Source organism: Narcine bancroftii, chromosome 3, assembly GCF_036971445.1.
Source record: "Narcine bancroftii isolate sNarBan1 chromosome 3, sNarBan1.hap1, whole genome shotgun sequence".
In the NCBI taxonomy this organism is placed as follows: Eukaryota; Metazoa; Chordata; class Chondrichthyes; order Torpediniformes; family Narcinidae; genus Narcine; species Narcine bancroftii.
In genome coordinates, this window is record NC_091471.1 from 259,433,030 (window position 1) to 259,459,650 (window position 26,621).

At 40.0% G+C, this 26,621-nt stretch overlaps 1 protein-coding gene across 3 annotated transcripts in view; it reads left to right on the forward strand.

The window, feature by feature from the left end:
- The window catches only part of LOC138758591 (CREB-regulated transcription coactivator 1-like), a 57,961-nt gene that overhangs the window by 22,023 nt on the left and 9,317 nt on the right, over nt 1-26,621 (forward strand). The window contains exons 4-13 of one of the 3 annotated variants that reach the window (XM_069927769.1): nt 1,713-1,774; nt 2,989-3,089; nt 6,087-6,172; nt 11,375-11,418; nt 11,509-11,729; nt 13,319-13,473; nt 16,573-16,785; nt 22,234-22,335; nt 24,991-25,071; nt 26,130-26,307. In XM_069927769.1, the coding sequence (XP_069783870.1) occupies nt 1,713-1,774; nt 2,989-3,089; nt 6,087-6,172; nt 11,375-11,418; nt 11,509-11,729; nt 13,319-13,473; nt 16,573-16,785; nt 22,234-22,335; nt 24,991-25,071; nt 26,130-26,307 (1,243 nt within the window). The remainder of the gene's footprint in view (nt 1-1,712; nt 1,775-2,988; nt 3,090-6,086; nt 6,173-11,374; nt 11,419-11,508; nt 11,730-13,318; nt 13,474-16,572; nt 16,786-22,233; nt 22,336-24,990; nt 25,072-26,129; nt 26,308-26,621) is intronic. The other 2 variants (XM_069927770.1, XM_069927771.1) reach the window with 2 other exon arrangements.

The following is a 26,621-nucleotide window of genomic DNA, read 5'->3' on the forward strand; positions in this document are numbered from 1 at the left end:
TTTATTGGGGGGGTTGTGGATACCAGAGCAAGAAACACTGAGGAAAAATACCAGTGGTGAAAATGTCTCATCCATAATTCCAGGTAAAGCCTTACAAAGCAGTGCATGGAGTCATGTGACTTCAGTGTTTTAGTGCTTATTGAAGATCCATAGTGGTCCTGCACTGAATTATCAACGTCATAATTTCATTGTGTTTTTTGGGGGAAGGACTTTGAGGTGCAGACTAACTTTAAATATTATTGGTATTTTCTGCATCAAACAGCTAAACTATTGACGCCCACAAATAAATGGCCTGTTACTCTTGTTATGATACACAAATCTGAAATAAATAAAGAGAATCTTAATGGAATTATGGTTATGTTATTGGACTAATATTTAAGGTATTGGAAATGATTTAAAGATACAAGATCAAATTGGCAAACAATCAATAATGGTGAATATGAACCTCTTGTATGGTGTGAAGATCCATCTGGCTTACTAATGTCCTTTAGTCATAGAATTGTACTGCAGAGAAATAGACCCTTCAACACAAAATCTGCTGAAACAGAATATGCTGACTGTCCTATTCTAACCTACATGTGACTCTAGATCCACAACTATGTAAATGAATCTTAATGGCTTCTAAAATACCCGAGTGCATCATTCATTTCAAAAACAGTTAAGGATGGACAGAATCCTGGACAGCAAATAACCCAGGGAGCTGTACAGCTGGGGAATGGAGTAATGAGAAAGGAGTAAGATTTGAAAGTACAAATGAGAATTTAAAATTCTGAAGTTCCCTTTTTCAAAAAGCAATGTCAGCAAATGGATACTTGGTACCAGGTATGGTTCATGTAGTTGCATTTTGAATGAAATCCAGCTACCAAAAGAAACTAGATGGGTAATCAGGAAAGCATTGAAATTGTCATCTATATTTAAACTCAAGAGGTGAACAGCAGCATGGATAGAACTTTATCTAAGAAAGAGAGTACTGAGTTGGATAGTTTTATCTTAATAATGCTATACAGAAGAACTTAGCAGATGATCTTGGACCTGAGGGTGATCTCACAAATGATTAATGATGTAAAATGTGGGAGTACCCTAAACTATGAGAATGATACTAATGAGATCAGGAGGAAACGGTAGGTGGATCGGATAAGTCTTTGACAGATAGAGTTTAATAATCTGAAGGTGGCAGAAGCAGTTCAGTGAGAATTTTTAAATGGCAAATAAGATGAGAAAAGGATTTTACACCTAATTACTTTAAGATTTCAAACTCATTGCCTGATTCAGTAGTAACTTTCAAAATGGAATTAGATAAACACCTAATGGAATAATACTGGAGGAATACAAGCAAGGAATAGGAGAATGAGATTAAATAGATTGTTGTTTGAAGGTGCCAACACATGGTGGGTTTAATTTCATCTTCTGAACTGAATTATTTTATGATACTAGAGGTAAAGGGGAGCATGATGCAGCTTTCAGCAACTGAAGAGTTGTATGGTAGATTAGGTCAATATCACAAGAGGGCTGGTGAACTGGTCTTGGTGATAAAGAGGATATGGTGAAGGAAGCTTCGGATAATCAAATATGGCATCAAGGCTAAATGGATATTTTTATGGCATTTCTCCATGATATTGGAGTTCTGAGAATAATGTTTAATTTTCTGCACAGTTTAACAGTTTGTTGCAGGATCCATTCTGTTCCCTGAAGTTTCCTTGACTCGGCAGCACGCAGAAAGCTGTCCATATAGCTCGATTTATCTCTCGCCCCCACCTGATACTAGCTGGAGAAGGTGAGAGATGCTTTACTCAAACGTTTTTTTCATTACCTTGATGAGGGCTCAAGCCCAAAACGTTGGTTATGTATCTTTATCTTCGGTATGTAAAGTACACTGTTTGACCTGCTGAGCTTCCCCAACTTTGTATTTTTCGTTCATTCATGGTGTCTGCAGATTTTTGTATTTTACTCAAAGCTAATCAGTTTGTTGAATCTATCTCTTTTTAATAACTATAGGCTCATGGCATTTGTAAGCGTTTCAAGAGATCATTATGCTTTAGTCCTATTGATGTGGTGGTTCTCTCTTGGGGAAATGGGAATAACATTGCCGAAGGGAAAGTTGAGAGGGTAGATGAGAAAATGGGAGTTCCTCACTCACAAGAAGAGGATTGATCCAGGAAGAGAGAGCAACTTTGTTCATGGGTTGAAATTGTGGGGGAGAACGGCTAGGTTTGATGGGAAATGGATGATAGAGGGTTATAGAATTGAGAGGGGCATCAGATTTTGGTGGAAAACAGCTCAGTTTTAGGTCAAGCTTGAGTGAGTGAGGACAGGGATCTTTGAGTTAAAGCTGCTCTTCTGGCTTGGAGTGTTCAGTACCTGTTTAAGCTTACCTCTGTGTGCAGAAGATCTCAAAAGAGAAATTCAGATAATTTCATGGAAGATAACAGTTAAATTTTTGGACATGTGGTGATAATGTCTACTCTTTCATAACTACCTTACTCAACATAGCAAAAGATGCTGATCTGCAACCCACCTTCAAAGGATTTCATTTGTTGTGTATCCTAACAGGACTGATAGATGTTGAATTGATTGCAGGCCGCCCTTGTATTATAATGTGCATACATTGTCTACCCTTGCATTGTAATATGTTTTATAAAACTCATCGCCCTGAAATAGATTTCTCTTTTTCCCCCATAATAAGGGTGCATGCATTGTTATTTTCCTATAGTACATGCTCTAGGATTTGGCTATAGGGGTTCTGCCCTCTAGTTTGTACACTGGAATTGATTGTCCATTAAATTACACTGATTGTTCTGTATATGTCTACTGGGTCCAATGCGATACTGTTTTGTGTGTTTTGAGACTGCCTTTGTATCATGTGTCACATATACATGATGAAATTTTGTAAAAACTGATCTGTTCTTTTTTATATTTGTCAGTAGCATTATATTTGGTGCCCTATCTTATCACAAGATTGAATAAATAATAGATATATTTTAATTCCAGGACCAATTCAGACTCTGCTCTGCACCAGAGTACAATGAATCCCACTGTACAGGATCCATTTAATGGAAGTTCCCAAGAATCACAAAATCAGCACAAGAGAGGTGAGGACAATGTTCACTTTGAAGGCATTGGCCTCTTTGGTCAGTCGCATCCAAAGCAGAGAATCACCAGGTCCAGCCTCTCAAACCCAGATGTAGAAAATACAAAACTTCAATTTGTTGTGTATGTATACATTTGCAGACTATTCAAACAGGTTCAACAGTCAAAGTCACAGACTCAAGAAGGCATCAGAAAGCAGGCATAAGAAGCTGCAGGAAATTTTTAAAAAAAGAAACTAGAAATACTTAGCAGATCGACTGTGAAAAGAGAAGGAAACAGTGTTGACATTTTAGGTTGATGATCTTTCTCAGCGGTTCTGAGGAGAAGGAGGTTGAGTATTTGCTCTCAGTGTAATCTTTAGGTGCATGGCTACACACTCAAATTTTGTACCATTGGCATTTCAATATCCAGCATTCACTTCACAATAAGGATTGGACTGTGGGATTTGCAGGAGATTTGACCCTCTCTATAGAACAAGTCTGTTGATATTGATCAAAATGACAGGGTTAACACAAGGTTTGAATATTGAAGTTGGAAGAGTTTATACAGCAGGAGATATAAAATCATAAGATGTAGGAGCAGAATTAGGCCAATTGGCCCATTGAATCTGCTCTGCCATTCAAATCATGGGTGATGTATTTTTCCTCTCAACCCCATTCTCCTGCCATCTCCCCACAACTATTGACACCCTTTCTAATCAAGAACATATCCACTGCCTCTTTAAATATAACCAACAACGTGATATCCACACCTGGGTGTGGGAACAGATAACACAGTTTCACCAACCTTTGGCTAAAGAAACGTCTCCTCATCTCTTCAGTGGGAAATTCTTTTATTCTGAGGCTATGTCCTCTGGTCCTAGACTCTCTAATAGTGGAAACATAAATATTTATTAGGATTCAATGAGATTCCTCCACACCGACTAAACTCCGGTGAGTACAGGCCCAGAGCCAAGATATTCATTCTTGTTGACCATTTTTGGACCCTTTCCTTCTTTAGATATTGATAAGAATGGCAGATGATTGTACAGAGAATGGTTATTGATTGTAGTGTGAGAACAGGTTTGATAGATCCAAAAAGCAATGAGTCGTTCGAATCACAATAGTCTTTATTTGCCCATGAGAGAAATTTGCCACAGGGAACCACTCACACACTCTCACAACGTAAAGCAATTGCATTGGACGCAACTAAACAAGTTATAAATATAATCTGCGCTAGATAGAGATATACAGTGGAGGAAAATGCAACAATAGTACCTACCCCCCCCCCCCCCCCCCCTCCCCGACCTAGTGAAGGTACAGCATCAACATTAAATAAGGAAAAAGAATGATGATTAACCAGTGGACACCACAAAGGCCCGCACCTGTTACTGGCACACAGCTTGATCTTGATTCTCCAGCATCGGCTCTGGTCTGTGACCTGGTTGGAGCTCATGTTTGTTCCTTGGGGAAAAGGGACCCAGCAGTTCCACTTCTCAGGCTTTATATCCCACTGCTGGACCTATCCCACTCCCACAGCCCAATTAATTAACAGAGCCAGAGGTGACCTGTGTGATCTTCTGAAAAGGCCATTTGCAAGGTAAGTACTCAGAATGGGTGATCTTGACCTTGATTGACAGATGTGGTGGCTTCCAACCAGGTTCCAGCTGGACAGGTCACATGGCCATTTCCAATACACATTGCAACCAGGATCCAGCTGGACAGGTCAAATGACTCTCTACAATCCATACTACGTTCTACCCCTTGGAAGCCAAGGCATACCATGAATCACACCAAGTTCTAGTCCAGACTGGGAGCATGCTTGATGAATTGACAAACACAACAAACCAGATATAGCCTGACCATGAAGACAGCGACAGTAGTTGCCCAGTGGATGATAGTGGCCCACGAACCTCTCAGTGCTCTGATTGACCAATAGTTCCCCCAGGAGGTGTCATGCTGTAAGAACTGGTCCCTTTTTGAATTTTGCTCACCTACTCTCTTATATGTTCAGCCAGGTACGCGATGTTACCTGACTCGTTGGGAATGTAGGTGCAGCATTCCTTACCAGGAACATCTCAGATACTGCACTCAGCTGCAAGCAGGAAGTCCAGGGCCATACAGTTTTGTAGGGAGACCATTCAGATTGGCTGTCAGCTCTGCTGCCATTCATTTCAAATCTTTTTAGCTTCACCATCTCAATTAAAATTTCCAGGATGTAGGTTGTGAATAGTGGATTCAGAATGGATTAATAGATAGGCTTGATGCAGATCTACATAATTTTGAGAGATGATAATTTCAGATTGTTAGTAAGTATGCAGACTTGGCTTGATTCAAACTAGAATTCATTGCAACATGAACATCAAAAAAAAAAATCATCCTGTTAATTTGGATTAAAAATAGAAAATATTTCAAACTTCAGCAGTTGAGTAGCATCTGTAGAAAGAGAATGATGCTAGAAAGATAAAGCAAACTCAGTAAGGTTCTGTTCTGCGCCCTAGATGGATTCTGGGAGTAGCATCTGGTGGAAAGAGAATGATGCTAGAAAGATAAAGCAAACTCAGTAAGGTTCTGTTCTGCGCCCTAGATGGATTCTGGGAGTAGCATCTGGTAGAAAGAGAATGATGCTAGAAAGATAAAGCAAACTCAGTAAGGTTCTGTTCTGCGCCCTAGATGGATTCTGGGAGTAGCATCTGGTAGAAAGAGAATGATGCTAGAAAGATAAAGAAAACTCAGTAAGGTTCTGTTCTGCGCCCTAGATGGATTCTGGATTTAGTCTACTGGTATGGACTGCTGTTTATTTTAACACCGTTATCATTTTAGACATAAGCCACTTGCCTTGTAGCTCCTGTTAGGGCATTCTCAAAAGCATATAGCTCATTGAGGAGGAGTGATCCTCTTCCCTACATTGTGATTCCTCCTTCATCCATGCAGCACAAGCTCTTCCCTGCACAGTGCAAGTCCTCCCTCATGCCCATTTATTGTATGTTTCTCTCTCCCTCTCTTTCTTTCATCACTTAGTATTACTGTTAACGGTTCCTGGGATGGAGGAGAATACATCTGACAATGATAAGTCCTTATCCAAGCAGCTATGGGACAACAAAAAGGTACAGTAAGCCATTAATTGTTTAATTTGTCAAGCATGAGTTGAAAACACAGGAAATGACGACCAGCATCCAGTCCTGTGATTTGTATCATTGAAGATTGGTTATTTTCTGTAGATTCATCAGCTTTAATGTCACTTCTTCCACTCTCTTTTTTTTGAAAAGTTTATTTATTGAATCACGATGCAACAAATCAAAAAATACATACATGATATTTTAAAACCAAGCCCCCCCACCCCCCTCTAACCTACCCCAAAAGAAGAATGAAAGAAAAAAAAAGGAATAGCAGCATAACAGCAACATTTATCTGTTAATTACCATGGTTTGGAGTAACACCACAACTGTGCGGTGAGGGGATTTAATAATTCAACCCCATGTAGTCCAAACACAGGCTCCAAGTTTTATGATAAAAAAGATAATGATCACGTAAATTAAATGTTCTCCGATGGAATACAAGACCTCAACTCCATATGCCATCTCTGAATACTCAAATCAGTCTAATTTTTGCAAGTAATTGCCAGACATTTTCTAGCCACAGCTAATGCCAATCTGAAAAAAGCAACTTGAAATCTATTTAATTTTAATTCTAAACTGATCCTTTTAATATTACCCAACAAAAATACTAAAGGATCTAATGAAAATTTCACTTTCAGAATAACTTCTAAAATCTACTTACATCTATTCCAAAAATGTTTCACATGACCAAGTAGAATGTAAAAAAAAGAACCCACATCCTTATAACATCTAAAACATAAATGCAAAGAGATATAATTATATCTCCTTAATTTTTCTAGAGTTAAATATAATTGATGAATAAAATTACTTCTACCATTTTCTTTTCAAATTTCTATTTTTTAAATTGATGCATTAATTTTTCTTTTATATATTGTACAGGATTAATTAGGAAATCCTGCTCTTCACTGCTGTACTGCATTGTTAGAAATGTTCTTCTGTGATAGTTTTTACAGGTCTGGGACATCCCATTGCACTCCATGCCTATTAACTTTTAAACTGATTACTGTATTAAACTATTTCCGTATTATTGATTGAGTAAGCATCTTTGTTGAGGACGACTCATTCTCTTCCTTGTATTGTGATTCCTCCTTCACCTATGTAGTGCAACAGAAACATTTTATAAAACTTAAATTCTACTGTTTTACTGATTCCACCTTAAACTTCTGGGTTCCCTGTCTTAGGATTTGTGCAGATTTAGATGGGACATTATGTAGAGCTACCTGAAGATTAAATCTTTTTAATTTGCATATATTTATAACACATAAACAAGATAGTCAGTCCACATGGTCTCTGCCAGTGTTTCTGCACCTCAAAAGCCTTATCCTACTTCTTTCATTCTAACCCTGTCGCCATATCATTATGATCCTTTTATCTTCGTGTATCTTCCATTGAATGTATCTCACCTATTTGCCTCAATCAGTCCATCTGTTGCAGTGCAATAATTCATTTGGTCACATAGTTTGTTGTAAATTTGAAATTAGACAGAGCAGAGACAATCTTGTATTTATGGCCCCTGTTTTTAGCTATGAGCGTAGGTGAAATGTTTCCCTTGTGTCTAGTCATCAAACTTATGTGTAATGATATCCATCTGGTTGGAGAAATCAAAGATTTATGACATCTTCAGCTCACCATATATGTTTCAATCAAAGGAGCTGTCTGTCTAATCCCACCTTGTAGCACAAGGCCCATATCTTTCCATGCCACAGTCTTCAAGTGTACATGCACATTCTCAACTTTATTTTTAAAGATAAGGATCTAATCGGTGACACTGATAGTTCTACCTTCTCAATTCTAGTCATTAATCTTTTATTGCATTTTCTCCATCCGCTTTATAATCTCCATATCATTTTTATAATAATGGAGGACACAACTGATCACAGTCCTTCGTGGTCCAACTGATAGAAGTTGTCAAAAGATCATCAGGGGAGTCTGAGTGCAAAGCTTTAATGTTCCATTGTCTGAGACATAGTTGTTGTTTGTGGCCACTCTGTTTTGTGTCAATAGCTACAGCAGTGAAGCCTCTAGCTTGATCTTATAGGGGTAATCGGGTTGTTGGTGGGATGGGTGGAAATCTGATGAAGCATGATTTGGTTTCTCTGATTTTCAGTTCTGTTCTTCTAGAAATGAACACTAGTGAACAGTATTGGTCGTAAAACAATCCTAGTGGAACACCACTGGCCATCTCTTTCCAAGTTACCACCTTTAAGCCCGCTCTTGATTTCGTAAAAAGGCTATTATTTATTCTGCTTCTTGTCCCAATTCCATGCTGATTTACTGTCATCCTGAGTCTGCCATGCACCACCTGATCCAAGACATGTTGGAAATTCATCATCTCTATTATGTAACCTGTCTTTCATTTTGTAGTTGCTTCTTTGTCAGGACTCGCCTCTCAGCAGTTATTGGGAAATAGCATAGCACTTCTCCTTTTCTTCCCCTTGCTGAGGTAGTGAAACTGTTTGTAACTGATGTGGTATGCCCAATTTATTAAATGTTGATCAAAGGATTAAATGGGAGATGAGGACAACATATTTCAGATCTCATGCTGAAAGAGCAGTGGAGGCAGAAACACTTGATGCATTCAAAATATTATTTATTTTCTCATGACTATTGCTAGCAAAATTGGCATTTATTAATAATCCCTAAATGCCTTTGAGAAGGGTAGTCAATTAAAAAATAATCATATTGAAGGGCCTGAAGTCACATAGGCTAGAAGGGGATAAAATAGCAGATTTTATTTAATGCAGGACCCTAGTGAAGCAGGTGAAATTTTAGAATAATCTAAGGTCTCTTGGTTGCCATGAGATCATTTAAATTTAACTGGCCCAGTGCCATTGTTGTGGAGTGGTTGTTGGGGGGAGGGGGCGGTTTCAACACGTTACTGGATAAATAATCCTTTATTCTAACTGCTAGACCATTAACTTACCCACTATGTATCCCACTTAAAAAGCCCTGTATGTATTGAAGAGGTGTGACCTGCAAAAGAACATTAGAAATGGAAGCAGGAGTAGGCAATTTCAAGCTAGAGCTTCTCCATTCATTAAGATCATGGCTGATCATTCACATTTGTTATACTTATCTGCACTAATTCCATGCTACTTGATTCCCTTAATATTTAAAATTTTACTGTTCTCAATATGTTAATACACTTAGGCACTGAGCTTTCTCGGCTGTGTTGAGAATTCACCATCTGCTGGGTGAAGAGGTTTCTTCTCATCTGAATGGCTGATCCCTCATTTTGAGACTTGATATCTTGAGATCTTGATAACTCAACTAAAAGAATCATGAACTGAATCCACCTAGTCAGGCCTTGTAAGAATTGAGTAGGTTTTGTTGAAAAACATCTCTAATTCTCTGAGTAGACCCAGTCTACATAATCTCTCCTTGAAGGGCAACCCAACAGGCCAGGAATCTGAGATGGTACTTTAAAGGATGAGAATGAAGAATGAATGTAAGGAAATAGAAATTTGGCAGTGATTATAAATAATTAATTGGATTTTTCAGTGTTATATTCAAATTAATGGGATGAAAGGACAGTAAATACACTGGATCTGATGACTTGCATTCCAGAGTCAAAGCTAGTGGAACAGAGATGGTGGATATGTCAGATATAAGCTTTAACAAAGTTATCTAGATTATGGAGAAAGAGGATTAGAAAACTGGGGTATCACAGGGATCACTGTTGGCTGCTCAACCATTTACAGTATTAATGTGATTGATCAAGTGCACTGCACCCAGATTTATTGATGATGCAAAGACTCGTGAGATATCAAGTGACAAGGAAATCACAAAGATTTACTATAATACATACCAACATATATAGGTTAAATGAATGGCAGATGGAATTTAATAAAGGGTAATGTCAGGATATTGACTTTAGAAGGAAAGTGAATTATTATTTAAATTGTATGATTACAAAACATGAAACAGAAATGGTTTGGCGTGCATTTCATCAGGTAATTAAACCTTTAACACAAGAGGTATGAAATTTAAGAATTGGGAAGATTTGAGACAAATTTCGACAGTAGTAGCATAGTTTTTGTCTTTACATTTGTATTGGAGGCAGTGCAGAGATCCATTAAGTTAATTGCTGGAATGAAGGGGTTAATATAATGTATGAGGAAAAGTTGAGTGGGTTGGACCTATTATAGTAAATCAGAAGAAGGATAGGTGGCCTCTTAGAAACCCAAGATTCTGATATGGATTGCCTATGTAGACACAGAGTCTGTTTCAGCAGTGGATGGTAACTAGAATTGGGAGCCTAGTTTCCGAACAAGTAGTCAACTATCGAAGAGATAGGGAAGAATTTCCTCCTTCAGAGAGTTGTAACTCCATCATTATGGAGTTGCTGTCATTTGAACATATTCAAGTCTAAGATTGATTGATATTTCATACAACATGGGAGTCAAAGTATATTGGGAGACTTGGGAAGTAGGTGTTGAAGCCAAGGTTTGGATCAGCTCTGATTTTACTGAATGGCAGAGCAGGCTTGAAGGGCCATTTGGCCTATACCTGCTCTTGTTACCTCTGTCTTAAAAATTAATCTGATGGATTTTAGTAAGCAAGTCTTTTGCAAACTAGATACATAACTTAACTAATTTTTTGCTATTTGGATAATAAGTTGTAGCCATTTTTTGCAGTCGAGGTCTGTGAATTAAGTGCTGGAAGTTGGATGAGACTGGTTGGGTTTGTTTTTTTTTATTATCCTCCAACGTGATTGGCTGAATAGGCCCCTGTGTTATAGATGTTTTAGAATTCCACATTGCTTTGGCATTATCTTTACAAAATATCCAAAGGACTGGATGGACCACAGAAAGAATATAGATTCAACATCTGTGTTCTATTGCTCTGGATTTTAGCTCGTAAAGGTAGAAATGGAAATTAAAAATAGAAAATAAGTTTGTTAAAGAGTTTAAATAATTTTATTTATTCAATAGAAAAACAATGGTTCCTGTCTAATTCTTGTACGTTGTGGCTAATCCACTGACTAATTAATCAGGAATTTAATTCATTTAGAGTTTGATAGATATTAGGGTAATCTTACACAGTTTTGAAAATAAAAAATAAGGGCCCTCTAAATGGAGGGAGTTGAAATGTTGGAGAGCAAAGAAATAGTATGTTATCGGGCTTTGCTCATGCTGCTTTTAGCAATGGTGATTGCTAGTTTAATTCATTTCTTAATTTAATCCACAGTCTGTGTCATCAAGGCCAAAATCGTGTGAAGTCCCAGGAATCAAGTGAGTTTAATTTCTCCTTTCCTACATGAGTGCATGTAATTAGAGAATGTAGTTCCAAGACTTCATTCTTTAAATGTTTTTCCTTTACAGTATTTTCCCATCAGCAGACCAAGAAAATACCACATCGCTGATTCCTGCTGCCCATAACACTGGTGGATCGCTGCCAGACCTCACAAATATCCACTTCCCACCACCCCTCCCCACCCCACTAGACCCAGAGGAGTCGACATTCCCAACACTGGGGAGTGCAAACAGTACCGGAAACCTGACAGCAAACATGAACCATCTGGGACTCAGTACTAACAGCCAGGGTATGTGAAAGATTATTAGTAGTAAACAGTAGGTTATATGTTTGGTGTTCTGCATCAACAGCCAGGATGGAATTAGTCCCACTGTGTTTAGAATATGTTACAGTGTCCTCCATAATGTTTTGGACAAAGACAATTATTTTCCTTTATTTGCCCCTATGCTCCACAATTTATAATTTATAATAAAACAATTCACATGTAATTAAAGTGCACATTCCAGATTTTATTCAAGGTTATTTTTATACATTTGGTTTGAAATGACAGCACTATTTATACATAGTCCCCTCATTTCAGGGCACCGTAATGTTTTGGACATTTGGCTTCACAGGTGTTTGTGAGTACTCAGGTATGTTTAAGTACTCAGGTAGGTTTGCTTCATTGTTGCAGGTAGAAGAGAGCTAGGCTTGCTTCTAAACTTTTGATCACCTTTGGAGTTTCTAGTTGCAACCTGAGGATCAGAGTTGTGCCAATGAAAGTCAAAGAAGCCGTTATGAGGCTGAAAAACAAGAATAAAACAGTAAGAGACATTGCCCAAACCTTAGGATTACCCAGATCAGTTTGGAACATCATTAAGAAGAAAGAACATACTAGTGAGCTCAGTGATCACAAAGGGACTGGTTGGCCAAGGAAGATCTCCACTTGCTGATGACAGAAGGATTCTTATAATGAAGAAAAATCCCCAAATGCCTGTCCAACAGATCAGAAACACTCTTCAGGAGGCAGGTGTGGATGTGTCAATGACTACTTACTGTCTGCAGAAGATTTCATGAACAGAAATACAGAGGCTATGCTGCAAGATGTAAACCACTAGTTACCCACAGAAACAGGATGGCCAAATTATAGTTTGCAGGAAGTATTTAAAAGAGCTTGCAGAATTCTGGAAAAAAGGTCGTGGGCAGATGAGACTAAGATTAACCTGTATCAGAATGATGGCAAGAGCAAAGTGTGAAGGAGTAAAGGAACTGCCCAAGATCTAAAGCATACCACGTTTGCCATGGTTTGCATCTAACAGAAGCAAGCTTAGCTCTCTTATACCTCCATCAATGAACCAATTGAATATACCCAAGTACTCACGAACACCTGTGAAGCCAAATATCCTGAACATTATGGTGCCCTGAAATGTATTACATAGTCAAACCAAAAAGTAGACAAATAACCGAATAAAATGTGGAATGTGCACTTTGATTACTTGTGAATTGTTTGATTACAAAATTAAAACTGGAGCACAGGGACAAATAAAGGGGAAAAATTTATTTGTCCCAAGCATTAGGGAGGGCACTCGTCTTGGTAGAATAATTTAGACACTAGCTCTTCTGGGTGAGTGGGAAGGGAAGTGAGTTTGTAGAAGACTGATTATTCTTCCAGGGTGACCCTGATAGGCTTTGTATCGTTAAGCAAAAAAGCATATGAAACACGCAGATAAGAAGAACTCTGGTATCTGCTTTTTATCTGCTCACTTTAGTGAGAGCAGCACTGACTAGTTAGCTGGCTGCTCTCTGAGCAGTGGGTGCGACCGAGAGCAGAGTTTCTGCAAAGTACTACTGATCGCTGTGTAATTTTCCAATCTCAGTAACATCTTGCGTCGATTTTAGGCTTGACAACATCACAAGGATCAGTGACAGGGTCACTCCAGAGTCGGCAGCCTACAGCAACCCCTCTCACCGTACCAGTCAGCACAGACTCACGAAGACGGCAGCAGCAACTTCAGATGTCGCCAGCTCTCTCGCCACTCTCTCCAATCACACAGGTACTGTCTGTGAGGTAAAGGTTTCCATCCAAGATGTGGCATAGTTTCAAAAAAGTAATATATTAAGACGATAACAAAAGGATAAAGATTAAGCTTCAAACAATTTATTCAGGTTTCAGTTTTATTCTTGAAGTCTGGCAATGAAGGAATCACACTGGTCATAGTCATTCACAATTTCAGTTGTACCACAATATATATAGGTTTAGTATAAATGCAATGACCATTAACGTAGGCACTTCCATCACCATTCTTATATATTCCCTGTCCTAAAGGTAAGCTTAAATTTCAAATTCCTGGTTCGTCATCTCTGAAGATCTATACTGGGGCCATCATGTTGATGCAGTCATGAAGAAGGCAGACCAATGGGTGTATTTTGTTAGGAGTTTGAGGAGATTTGGTACGTCACCAAAGACTTGCAAATTTCTACAGGGGTACCATGGAGAGAATTCTGATGTTGCATTACGGTCTGGTATGGAAATCCCAATGCAGAGGACAGCACAGGCTACAGAGAGTTGTAAACTTGGCCAGCATTCATCATGGGCATCAGTCTCCACTCCGTGACGAACACTTTAAAGAGGCGGTGCCTCAAAAAAGCAGCTTCTATCATCAAGGACCTTCACCACCCAGGCCATGCCCTTTTCTCACTGCCGCCATCAGGTCGGAGGTATGGGAGCTTGAAAACCCACACACATTACAAAAACAGCTTCTTCCCCTCCACCATCAGATTTCTGAATGGACATTGAACCTATAGCCACTACCTCACTCTTTCTCTTTTTGCACTGGCTAGTTGTTTTTCAAATTCTTGTGTTTACGGAATTGTAATTTTTGCACTTTGCCCTGCACAATACTGTTGCCGCAAAACAACACATGTTCACGACAACCTGATTCTGATTCTAACATGACAATGCTGGTTTACTGAATTACAAGACAGTAGAAAATTGTCGAGTTTGGGAGATCAGTTTGAAGTGTATGATGAGGAGATGATAGGGACAGTCACACTGGGCAACTTCACATTCAAATAATCCTATCAAACTCTTGCTAGTTGCTCCCAGTGTCCTGTCTCAACTCTTGGTACATATCCATGTTGAACACCACCTGGAGGAAGCACTTGAAACCAGCAAAAAGACAGAATGTGCTCTGGTAGACACTACTAAAGATAGCTTGGTAACACTAACACTGAGCAAACTGAATGAGTTCAGTATTTGCCAGAGTGGATCTGTAGCTAATTGTGAGAGAAACAAGGGTGAGAAGCCTACTAAATATATATATATATATATATATATCTATATAATTCTCACTGATCTATCTGTTGACATTTCATCTCTTTGTGACAAGAGACTAAGGCACGCCTCATCGTAGCAACAGAAATGTGATGTTGGAGTCCTGCTCTGATATATGGTATAGATTCGGAATAGATTTAATGGCAGGAGTAGAATTTGTAATCTATTGGCTGAACATATCCCACACTCTACCATTACTCTCAAATCTGAATAAAATATTCATCTATGGAGGAAGTATGCTGTGCCTTTCCCTTACTGATCTCCATTAACCAATCTTTTGGCCAACATCCAAAAAAATTTGAGTTCGAGTGCTGCTAACTAGTGTTGCTTGAACCACCAGGCCTCTAACTAAACTGTTCTTGTGCGGCCATAACGCTGGCATTTTCTTGTCAACGTTGCATTTTTCAGGGATGCTAAGTCTGAGTTTTGTCAGGATCATTTAGTTGTAATCCTTGTTATTACTCCAATTCAAACTGAATTACTGTTGTGCGTGAGAAAGGCTGCCCTTCAGGTTACAGCAACATCACTGTGGTTCAGTAGAGAATATTTCTCACAGCCACAGTCTAAACATGGACCACAAAGCCGAATTCTAGAGGTAAGGTGAGAGTGACTGCTCTTGACTTAAAGGCAGCATTTCACTGAGTTGGATATCAAGGCGACCTGATAAAACTGAAGATGATGGACTTAAGCTGATCAAGATCCTGCTGCAATCATTGGTAACTATCTTTACTATCTACATTACCAAATACTTAAGTGTCATTTGCAAACTTTCTAAACATGCCATGTATGTTTTCATCTAAATCATACCGATAACGAACATCAGTGGGCCGAATGCCGAATCCTGTGATACCCACAGGTCTCCAGAGCTTCCACCATCAACCTCTGCTTTCTACCATGAAGCCAATTTTCTATTCATTCTGCTATCTCATATTGGATCCCAACATAACACTTACTTTTTCTCCCTTACACTAAGTGTTTGGTCGTGGGTTTTGGGATAAGGGCATTATCGACAAGTGCAGCATTTATTGCCCTTGAAAAGTTGCCCTTCTGTAAGAAGATCCAGAATTTAGATACAGTGATGGATAAAAGATAATTGATATCTTTCTCACTATGCATGATGTGTGTCTCAGAGGAGAACCTGCAGACAGGGTTTCCTTGTATCTTCTGCACATGTCCTTCAAATTGGTGGAGGTCGAGGGTTTGGCAGGTGATCTCATTAGAGGTCTTGGCAAGATGGGCTGTCTTTACATTGGTTAGGAATTCTGTCTGCTTTTCTGTACAAAAGCCAGTCATTTTACCGGTGCGGACTCGAAAGGCCAACATGGCCTGTTTCCGCTCCGTAAATGGTTATATGGTTTATTGCGAGATCAAAACCACAAGTTAGTTAAGTTAATGAGCAAGTGGCTGAAATTTAAATGTTAAATCATTAATTAAATCTGGAATTTACAAAAAAGTTGGTCTCAAAGGGGTAACAATGAAACTAGCAAGTTGTTATACAAATCTATTTGCTTCACGCTGACCTGACGTGACCTATAATTAACTCTTGGGCCATCAATGTAGTTAACTCCTGAAATGTGTCATCAATTCAATGGCAACGAGAAGTACCAATAATTGCCAGTAAAGTCCAGAAGGACAATGTTAAACATCCCTTGTCCCCTTTGCTCACCAATCCACCATGCAATGAGAGCAGTTAACAGTGCAGACCTACCTTTCTAACGAGTGCCCAGTAGTGTAGCATTGTTTGTGTACTTTGGAAAAGTTTTTCTTTGTTGCACTATGGAAACGGGTGACAGGGTAATGAATTTATGTTTTATTGTAGGCTGTCGCTATGGATGCTCTAGCGTTGGAGCAGCACCTTCCTGCATATCCATTTTTCACGCAACAGACAACACAGCCACAGTCGCAGAGCTCCAGCAACCTGGCTCAGAGCTCACAAGTACAGCAGATCAGTGGACAGAAGCAGGCAGCCACAGTGCCACAGTCACCTCCAATGAACCAAACACAGGCGCCAATAGGAATGGATATCAGCACGGTAAGTGGAGTGGGACAAAACTAAATTGGTAAATAATCATCATTTCATAATCTATGGCCATCCTGGATTTTTATGCATAAAGATAAGATCTGTGAAAGTGAAATAAAAAGTTCAGTGAAAAGTTGCATGTAATTGTTGGTGCATCTTGCAGGTCATAGCTCATTGGATATCACATGAACTGAATAGAAACCCAGTCAAGCTTCAACCCAGCTGGAGTAATTCACAGACACAGTATGTCCTGACTCACTACAGACACAGCACTCCAGCCTTCACAGTATGTGAGGGTAAAATCATAGTCCAGAACTTTGCTCCATGACCTTTGGGGATCAGACAACATATCAATGTAAAGACTCCATTTGAAGGGGCAAGGAGTGATAATGGTCAGTTACCTCCCTTCCATTTTGGATGTGCGTTCATAGGACTCTGAATTCCTTGGTTCACATCTCGTGGTTCTTGGGTATAAGTGAAATCCCTCAAGCACCATTAGCAAACAGTTAATTATATTTTGGGTCCTTTTGTGTCCCTTGTGTTTGCTTGGGCTGTGTAGTTGGACAGCTTAACAATACTGGGATGCATTTCTCATCTCCAGTTCAATATTTTTTGGAATGAATTTTTATGGGATTCACTGTTGTATGATTTGGAGGCGGTTCTACTGCTTCATTTTGATATTGAAAATTATGCCCCATGAGTGCTTCATTTTGTTTCTTGCTCCATAATTCTGTGGTTACATTGCATGCATCACACCAAGTATGGGATTTTTAATTCTTCACGAATGTGATTTTAGAGCAGGTGAGGCTCACTGCCGTTGGGAATGTTAAAAATAAAGTCAATCAAGAGGTTTCAAAAGAGATCGGAATATGCAGTTGAGGAAGAATTTACAGGGCTCTGTAAAAAGAGGAGGGGAATGGGATAGCTGTACTAGGAGAGACACAGACTTGATGGCCAAAGTGCCCTTCTCCAGTGTAGTAATAGTTCTGTGGTATTTTTAGCCAGAAGACTCTCTATATTTTTGTGAAAGGATTTTAGCTTGAGCTATTTATGGAGAAATCTAGCCATTGATTAAGAATAACGATGCTGTGGACAAGGAAAGTCAACCTGTGACTAAGATGTAAAATTGTTTGAATTTCGCAGCACAGGTGAACCATTCTGCCTCACTGAATGAATTCTCTCTTGAATGCTCTACTGGCATGCTTTAAGTCTGTTTTGCTTGTATTGTTGTGAAGTTCTCTCTTCATTTTATTATAAATGGAATGTAGAGTAGTAAAAAATACTTTAGAAGAACTAAAATGTTAACACTGTCAAGAAAGACTGGATAAGCTTTTTTCTAGAAAAGGATAGGCTGAGAGCTGACCCAACAAAGATTTTTAAGATCATCAAAGGGTTTAATCGAGTCAACAATGAATTATTTCCACTCATGGGGTTGAACAAAGCGAGAGGTCAAAAATATGTTAAATTCATCAAGAAATTCAAGGGAAACTTCTTTCCCTAGAGAACAGTGCGAATGCGGAACTTATTGCCACTGGGAGTGGTTGAAGTGCATAGTCGAGACTCCTTCAAGGAACGGCTGGATAAACATAGAGTGAGAAAGAAATGGAAGGATATTCCAACAGCGTGAGTTGAATTCAGGTAGGCGAAAGACAATGTGGGAAAAAAAGACATGCTACCTCAAGAAGTTTGTCAATATCATAAAAGACCCCCATCACCATGACCATGCCTCTCTTCACTGTAGAAGGTAGAAGGTACAGAAGCCCAAAAACCAGCACCTCCAGGTTCAAGAACAGTGTTTAATAACAACTCTCAGGATCTTACCTCCCTGTATCACCACACCATAACAACTGCTACAAGACTACCAAAGATCTGTCTGTACCTCCCAACAGAACACAGCTTTTGCACCACAAGACAACTGTGAATGTTATTTTCTTTTGCTTGTATCTTCATTGCCTTTTCTTCTCTTTTTGGCATATTAATTATACTCTTTTTTTAGTGTGTTTTGTATAACTGGGAGGCTGCAGCATGAAAGATTTTCATTGCATCTGTACATTGTACTAATGTACTGTATATGACAATTAGATCATTCATTTTCATTCAGCATTAATGGCAGGCACAGACGATGGCCTGCTGCCGTGATTATTCAAATCCGCATTGATGATGATGGTGAGTTTATTGTCATACACATGCACAATGTACTTGTGCCCAAGATCCTTACTTGCTGCATCCAAACAGGTATTTTGATTTTAAAAAATACAACTCCAATATTATACATTAAATTACCATGCAGAAAGAGATAATAAATATTCAGTTACGGTAGTGCAAAACAAAGATACATTTCAGTAGTGCAGAGAGATCTTTTTTGTGCTATCGGAGAAGTTATTATAGTTAGTGTAGTAAGGGGAGGTTTAAGAGTCTGATAGCAATTGGGAAAAAATAACTGTTCTTGAACCTATAGGTGCTGGAGTTCAGACTTCTGTACCTTCCTCCTGAAAGTAGTCGCAAGAAGAGGTTGTGACCTGGCTTTTAATATTTTGGCTGTCTTTGTCAGGCAGTGTCTCATATAGATAGTGGGAAAAGGGGCCTTTGATGGATTTGGCCAGGTTTGCTACCTTTTGCAGCCTTCTGCTTTCTTGGGTACTCAGTTGACCAAACTAGGTTGTGATGCAGCCAGTTAATATGTATCGTAAACAACAGACCTAGCAATGATCTCGCTACTAGTCACAGACTTCCAATCAGGTTATGTGGAAGCTACCTGGAATATCACAATCTTCCACTAAAATCCTTAATTGGGTCACTTCTGAGCTTTGCCTTCTTTATGAAAAGCTTGTTCAGCCTTTCCTGACAATTTTAACCTTGGTTTTTCTACTGTAGTTTTTGGTGCCGATCTGTATCCTACTTGTAATAAAATGTTTAAATGGCAGATGTACCACAATCACCTTTTTGAGCAGTTAAAGACAAATAGAGAGCAAATTAGAACAATCTTGTTTCCTTTTCCTGACCCTCTACTTTATACAAACTCCCTATTTAACCATATGATTTTCCTCTATTTTCTTTGTTTCTCACTGCCTGTGCCATTCTCTCTACCTCTGCCCACTCCTTATCCCCATTCCCTCATTTTGTTTTATTTAACCTTTTTTGTCTGACTGGTCAAATCTCCCTCTGCCACGTGCACTGTTTCCACATAGGAATGAGAGAATTAGAGCAGGTCATCTGAGAATATAGACTCCTGCAATCTGAAAACCAGCCTATTGCTAGTCACTCCAGTTACTTAGCCTGTTTCCTATCCATTCTGCCAGAGCAGAAGATATTCCATCTTCCTTCAATCTTGTCAACAAACTTTATTAAATGCCTTTTAGAAATCCAGACTTTCCTCTTCAACTGGATTTTCCTCATATCTCAAAACTACTTCTTTAAAAACATGAGCTGATTATTTGCCTTTAACAAATTAATGCTACTTTTCTTAATCATATGTCACTTTTCAAATGGTTGCCAGTTCTGCCCTGATTCTTAACCTTCCCCATCATGAGGTAAAACTGATTAGTCCATAATAACTGGGATTTTGAAAATGGGTGTGACATTTGTAATTATTGAGTGTTCGAGCATCTGAAATTATGGGCAAACCTCTGAAGTTCCTTTCGTTACTTTCCCACAACTATCCAGGGTAAGGTGACTTGTCCTTGCTTCAGTTGCCCTTCCAGAATTTCAGTTACGTGATACTGAAATTCAGCAACATCTTCCTTGGTATCATACACGTATGTAATAGTCGATACCGTCTAAAGGTCGATCCCTTTTGTTGGCCCAAAGGTCTGGTATTCTCTATATATCATGTGTAAAAGACAACCTCTCCCCCCCCCCCCCCCCCCCCATTTTTGGCCCCAGCTGCCCTCCCATCCAAACAGCTAGCACCCTGACCGCAGATCCTCAGCCCACCCATCCAAGCTCCCAATACCCCAACCCTGAACCCTCACCTTGGCTGCCTATCCATACGATCTCCCGACACCCTGACTGCGAGCCCTCACCTCGGCTGCCCACCCATCTGAGCTCCCGACGCCCCAACCACAGACCCTTTCCTCGGCCGCCAACCACTGGAGCTCCTGATGGCCTGACCGCGGATCCTTATCTCGACCCTCGGCCGCCCATCTGAGCTCCTGACACCCTGACCGCGCGGATTCTCGCCTAGCTCCCCCCCCCCCCCCCCAATCCCCTTGGCCACCCATCTAAGCTTCCAGCACCCCGAACACGGACTTAGCACACAGTCCTGGCCACCCGAGTTCTCAACGCCTCGGATGACACAGGTACTTACTGTGGCCAAAAATAGTATCTGTGTAATAGTTGACCCCTAAATTTTACCCTAAAAATTGGTCTACAAAATTCAACTATTACACAAGTATATACGATAATTAGCAGGTGTAACCAATTACCATTTAATTCATAAAGTGAGAGGTAGAGAATGCATTTATTCTGTATAGTTAGGCTCTGTTAAAACAAAACCCCACAAAAGAATGGAGAAGTTCCTACTTTACAGGTTGATGTACAGCTAATAAACCTTCAGTGAGGATTATATTAAAAGACTTGAACTTCTCACCATTTAATAACATTACAATAGACTATAGCTAAATGTAATTTTTGAAGCTGTATCCATATTTCATCGGAGGAAATGCAACACATCTCACAAGAAAACGAAGAAAATGGCCAAATAATATTTTTAACGCAATTGTTTGAAGTATAAATACTAGTTCTAAGTTAACAGGGAGAATATATTAGTGCTCGTTGGAATAGTGCTGTTGAGGCAAGAGGAATCTATGTTGAAGAAAAGTATTGCCTGGAAATGTTGAGAGGTTGGTACGAGAGGGAACGTGGGAAAAATGAACAAAGAACATGGAGGAGACATGGAATAGAGCATGTATTATAAGACAGAAGTATCAAATAGGCATCAGGAAGGGAAGAGAGTGGTGGGATCGGTAGGGGAAGTAGAAAGGCAAGGGACACAAAGAATGGGTGACTGGGAAAGATGATTGGGAGGAAGGAGGAAAAAATGCAGGGAAAGAAAAAGTGAAACATAATTGAGAGGCACAAGCAGGCATGGCGGTGAGGAAAGGAGGATGGGAAAGTATGGGATCTGTAAAATCTGAAAAGTAAAGATGGTTAATGTGTAGAGATGTTACAATGAGTGAGACGAGTGTGGTGGTGTGGGGGGGGGGGTGGGGGGCATAGGTCAATTAGCCAACAGAGGCAGATGTATCCTCAATTTCATTACATCCATCCTCAGATATCTTCCAAAAGAAGTCAATGCAATTAACTCTTGGCTTCTGCTTCTTAGATCCAATATTTATCTTGAATAGGTGTTAATTGTTTAAAACAGTTTTACTTGGGTCTTTATTTAACAGGTGAGTTTAATTCCCAGGTTGCTATTCTCTGCATATCTCAGCAGTCGCTTTTAACTCTCTTGTTCTTTAGCCTTCCCTCCAGCAGTACCGCAGTAATGCTGGATCTCCAGCCAACCAGTCTCCCACCTCTCCTGTCTCCAATCAAGGCTTCTCTCCAGGCAGCTCCCCTCAAGTAAGGGAACCATTGCTTCCAGTGCTTGACTTGCTTGACAGTTGTAAATGATTCATTATTTTCATTTGTCTTCTTCTAGAACTGGCACATTAACTTGTCATCTTTCATCACCAATAACTGTTTCTGAACCTTTGACGTGCTTCTTATCCACTATAAGTTGGTTTATTTGTGTTTGACTCTACTAAGGCCACTGTCTGCTGCATGTCAATTCACATGTTTTGTGGTGTATTTTCTGTATTTGTATTTTTCTGTGTGCATGTATTCATTGAGAGAGTCAAATATGGTCTTGACTTGGTCACTGGCTGCCAAGTTTATGAAAAACACTGCAGTGCATTTCCCTGATAGGTTAGACACTGCAAATTATCTTAGTTAAATTATTTATTGTCATGCTTAGGGACAGTCACAAAAAGTTACCATGCTCTGGCATAATTTTGGATTGATAAATTAAATCCACAAAATATGATGACAAGATTTATCATGACATAGTGGTGTCATTTAACTTTAACATGACCATTAACAGTAGCACAAGTTCATCAAATTTAAAATTGAAATTAAAAATAACAACAGCTTCCTGAGCGAACAATGAAACCAAAGAAACCAATTCCAGCCATTTAAGCGCATGCTGCACAACTACACCCATATTAACCTATAAACCCATTCATTTTGAAGGGTGGGAGAAAAGCCATGCAGACACGGCAAGAACATACAAACTCCTTACAGATAGTGCTGGATTCAAAACCGGGTCACTGGTGCTGTAATAATGCCGTGCTAATCACTACACTAACTGTGCTGCCCAACTATGGGAAAAATTTAGCTGATCAGGTAGCATCCATGGGTAGACAGGCCAATCAATGTTTTAGATTGTGACCTTTTATCAATCAACGTTGACTGACCATTTCTCCTTACCGATGCTGCCTCACTTGCTGAGTTCCTCCCAGCAGCTCATTGTTTGCTTCGATTCCAGCATCTGCAGTTTCTCTGCTTCTAAACAGCAGCTTCCTGAAGGGAATTTTGTACGACTGCTACTCCTGGCTTTGGTCCGGTCCCCCTGTCATAGGTTCGCCCCAGACTATGTTACCTAACTGAGCTCTCCTGGTACCTTTCCCATAACACTCGGCATGGACCCTTGGATAGACTTGATGAGAGGCAGAATCACTGAGCGGTGATGCAGGCCCAGTGTGGTTCATTGGTGCTGCTGCTACTACATCAGTGACTGTTCCATGCTGAAGAACTATCCTGACACCAGTCTGGATGGCCCTGTTGTGGAGAGGGAGCCCAAGCTGCACATTATTACCTCAGTCCCCCACTGAGCCTATACCATGCTTCCACGTATGCAGTTTGTCTTCATCTCTAAAATAATTAACCTTTGTGGGAAACACTAGAAGGTGTGAGCAAAAAAACATTCATTTGGTAGGTTACATTCACAAGGGAGTAAGAGGGCAGGAAATACTCAATTAGGTAAGATTGTGAACAAGAAATATAACCTTGGGAGACAGGTTTGAGAACAAATCTGCCTGGGAGGTAAGACTAAGCAGGAAACTGCCATTTGGGGGGTGGGGGGAGAGGTGAGTGTGAGCACAAAATAATGTCTTGCAAACAGCATACATTGCCTTGTAGAAGTTAAGTAGAGCAGAAAAGAATCTTGCAGGTCATGTCCATGAATAAAAAACATTACTCGTGGGGAAAGTGAGCAATGCATTCACTGAAGTGAGTCTGGGAAGGAAGCATTTGTTTGGAGAAGAACGAACCATTCCCTTGGAATAAATGTGAGTAGGAAACAGAATGTGAGGAGACAACAATTCCTCGGGGGTGAGTGCAAGCAGGAAACATTCACTTTGAGGTGAGAGTGAGGAAGAAGTACTGACTTGGAGGCTGTGTGAAGCAGAAGCATCGTGTTTGGAAATTTGTGTGATCAAGGGCTAGGTGTGAATGTCTTTGGTGTGACTTATGAGCATTCTGTGACTCAAAGGAATGAATCACAAAATTTGTTTAATTTTTATTAAATGTTTGTTCCTTGAGGTGGGGAGAGAGGTCATGATTGCTGTCGCTGCTAAGTTCTGTGCTTACCTTTAATGGTCTCTGTCTTATTTCGAGGTCTGTTACCTTTATTGTAGTTTGATTACTTTCAGCTAATACATTGTGTATTTGCTTTTGAATCATGTAATTGTAATTTAGCACTGGCAGTATGACAAACCTCCAGAACTTTAATGGGTGAGAGCTCAGTATAGAAATCTGTGAAGTCGTAACAGCCCACCGTATTTAGCGGGATTTAGTACCCAGCCATGAAATTCATCTTCATCACATTGATCCTCCTTGTCCTTCTTCACTTGTTCAAACCCTGGCACAATTTGGGTTTGGAAGATGTAGAAGATTACAGTTCCTAAACAGACAAAATCTATGGACAGTCCAGTGACCAAAAGGAGAGTAAATAATCCAAAAGTTTGGGTGCAAGTGAGTTTTGCCTGGCCTTTTGAAATCCATCCAAATGAACGCTTTGGGTACTCCATTACATACAGGAGACAGTGTTGTGTACATAAGTCTGGCGAGGAACTGGGGAGGGAGGGTGGGTATGATTGAGTAATTGTCTGCATTTGTGTGCATGTCTGTGAGTGCAGGCCCATCACAAGAAGATTAGTGTATATTTCCATCCAACAGACATCCATTCTTGGGAGTGTATTTGGAGATTACTATGATCAGCAGCTAACAAACAGGCAAGCCAACTCGCTCTCACACCAGGTAAGCGTGAAGGGTAAACTCCAAGTCAACACCATAATGCTCAACACACATCCATTACATCCAGACAGGAGGTTGATTAACTTCCTCACAGCACCAAGTTTTAAGCACAGGTCTAGTGTTTGAAACTGTGATCTTTTTCTTTAAGCTTTGATTTGTCCTGTTTTCAACGAAAGAGGTGTATAGGACGACCCTAAACTTAAAAGGGTCACCTCAAAATCAGGGGTCATTTTATATGCAGGGTCTAAAATCTGCCCCTTGACAGCGAAGTCTCAACACCACGACCATCTTCCCTCTCTATATCCTATCCTCATCCCGCTGGCTCCAACGCAGGTGTCTAGGTCAGGCCCTGGGCACACTACTACCTTTCTTGTGCAGACAATCCGGCTCACCTCCACGCAAATGGCTGACAATTTTCTCCTATATCAATTTGCAGAAGAGGTAAATCTACTCGCAAGGTTTTGTATGAGAGGTCATATTTAAAGTCAGCCCTGCATGCGCATAGAGGGGCATTGTCCATTCAGTGGGGGGGGAACCTTCTAACTAACCTTCTGTTAGTTATCAGTGAAGTCTCAGCACTCCCCCACAGGGTCCAAACACCTAGTGCAACTGCTGTCTGCTCTGGAAATCTTTAAACAGCCTGTTACAGGAGTGACGGTGATTTATTTCAAAATATGCTAATAAAATTAAAACCTTTACAGGATAATTTGGTATTAGAATATTGTGACAGCATCACTCCACTGGTCATTGGTAAGTGCAAGACTTTAGGGTCATCCTATACAAAGGGTATAACTCAAATTTTAGGTTGAAAATCTGGGGGATTGTCCTGTACAGGATTATATATGGCATTTATTTTCTTTGGGGCTGCAGGTGTTGATACAAGGCTAACTGCTGTAATCCATACAGTGCTGTGTGACTTGCATTTGACCTGAAGCTAGCACAGTGAATGGTGCAAGGCTAAAGGTGTGCAGCCTCCCAATCCACACTGGATCGGGGTGGGGGGGTGGGGGTCGGGCGGTCAAGACAAGCGCATGACTAACTTGCCATGTTCTTTATTTTAGCTTGAACAGTTTAATATGATTGAGAACCCAAGCAGTAGCAACAGCATTTACAACCAAATTTCAACTCTGAACTACTCTCAGGCAGCAATGATGGGACTGACAGGGAGCCACGGGAGTCTGCACGACACACAGCTCAGTTATACCAACCATGGAAACATACCCAATATCATCCTGACTGGTGAGCACTTCCCCACAACATTGTGCCAAAGTCTTGATGATGTCAGATTTGTTAACTCGGGTTGATGACACAGTACAACAGATAGGCCGGGTACTCTCCTCATGCTGTGTCAGACATTGATGTATCTCCTCTTTTGCCAAACATTTCAAAGATCCAAAGCTTTACTATTTCAACTTCTGCCCTTCTCCACCAATTGTTTTGTTAGACTGCTCCCCCATTTCAAGATGTGGTACTCCCATGATCTGCTGGGATTGCACCATTATTCTGGATTTATAAAGCACTGTTAATAAATATAACAAAATATCCTTTGCACA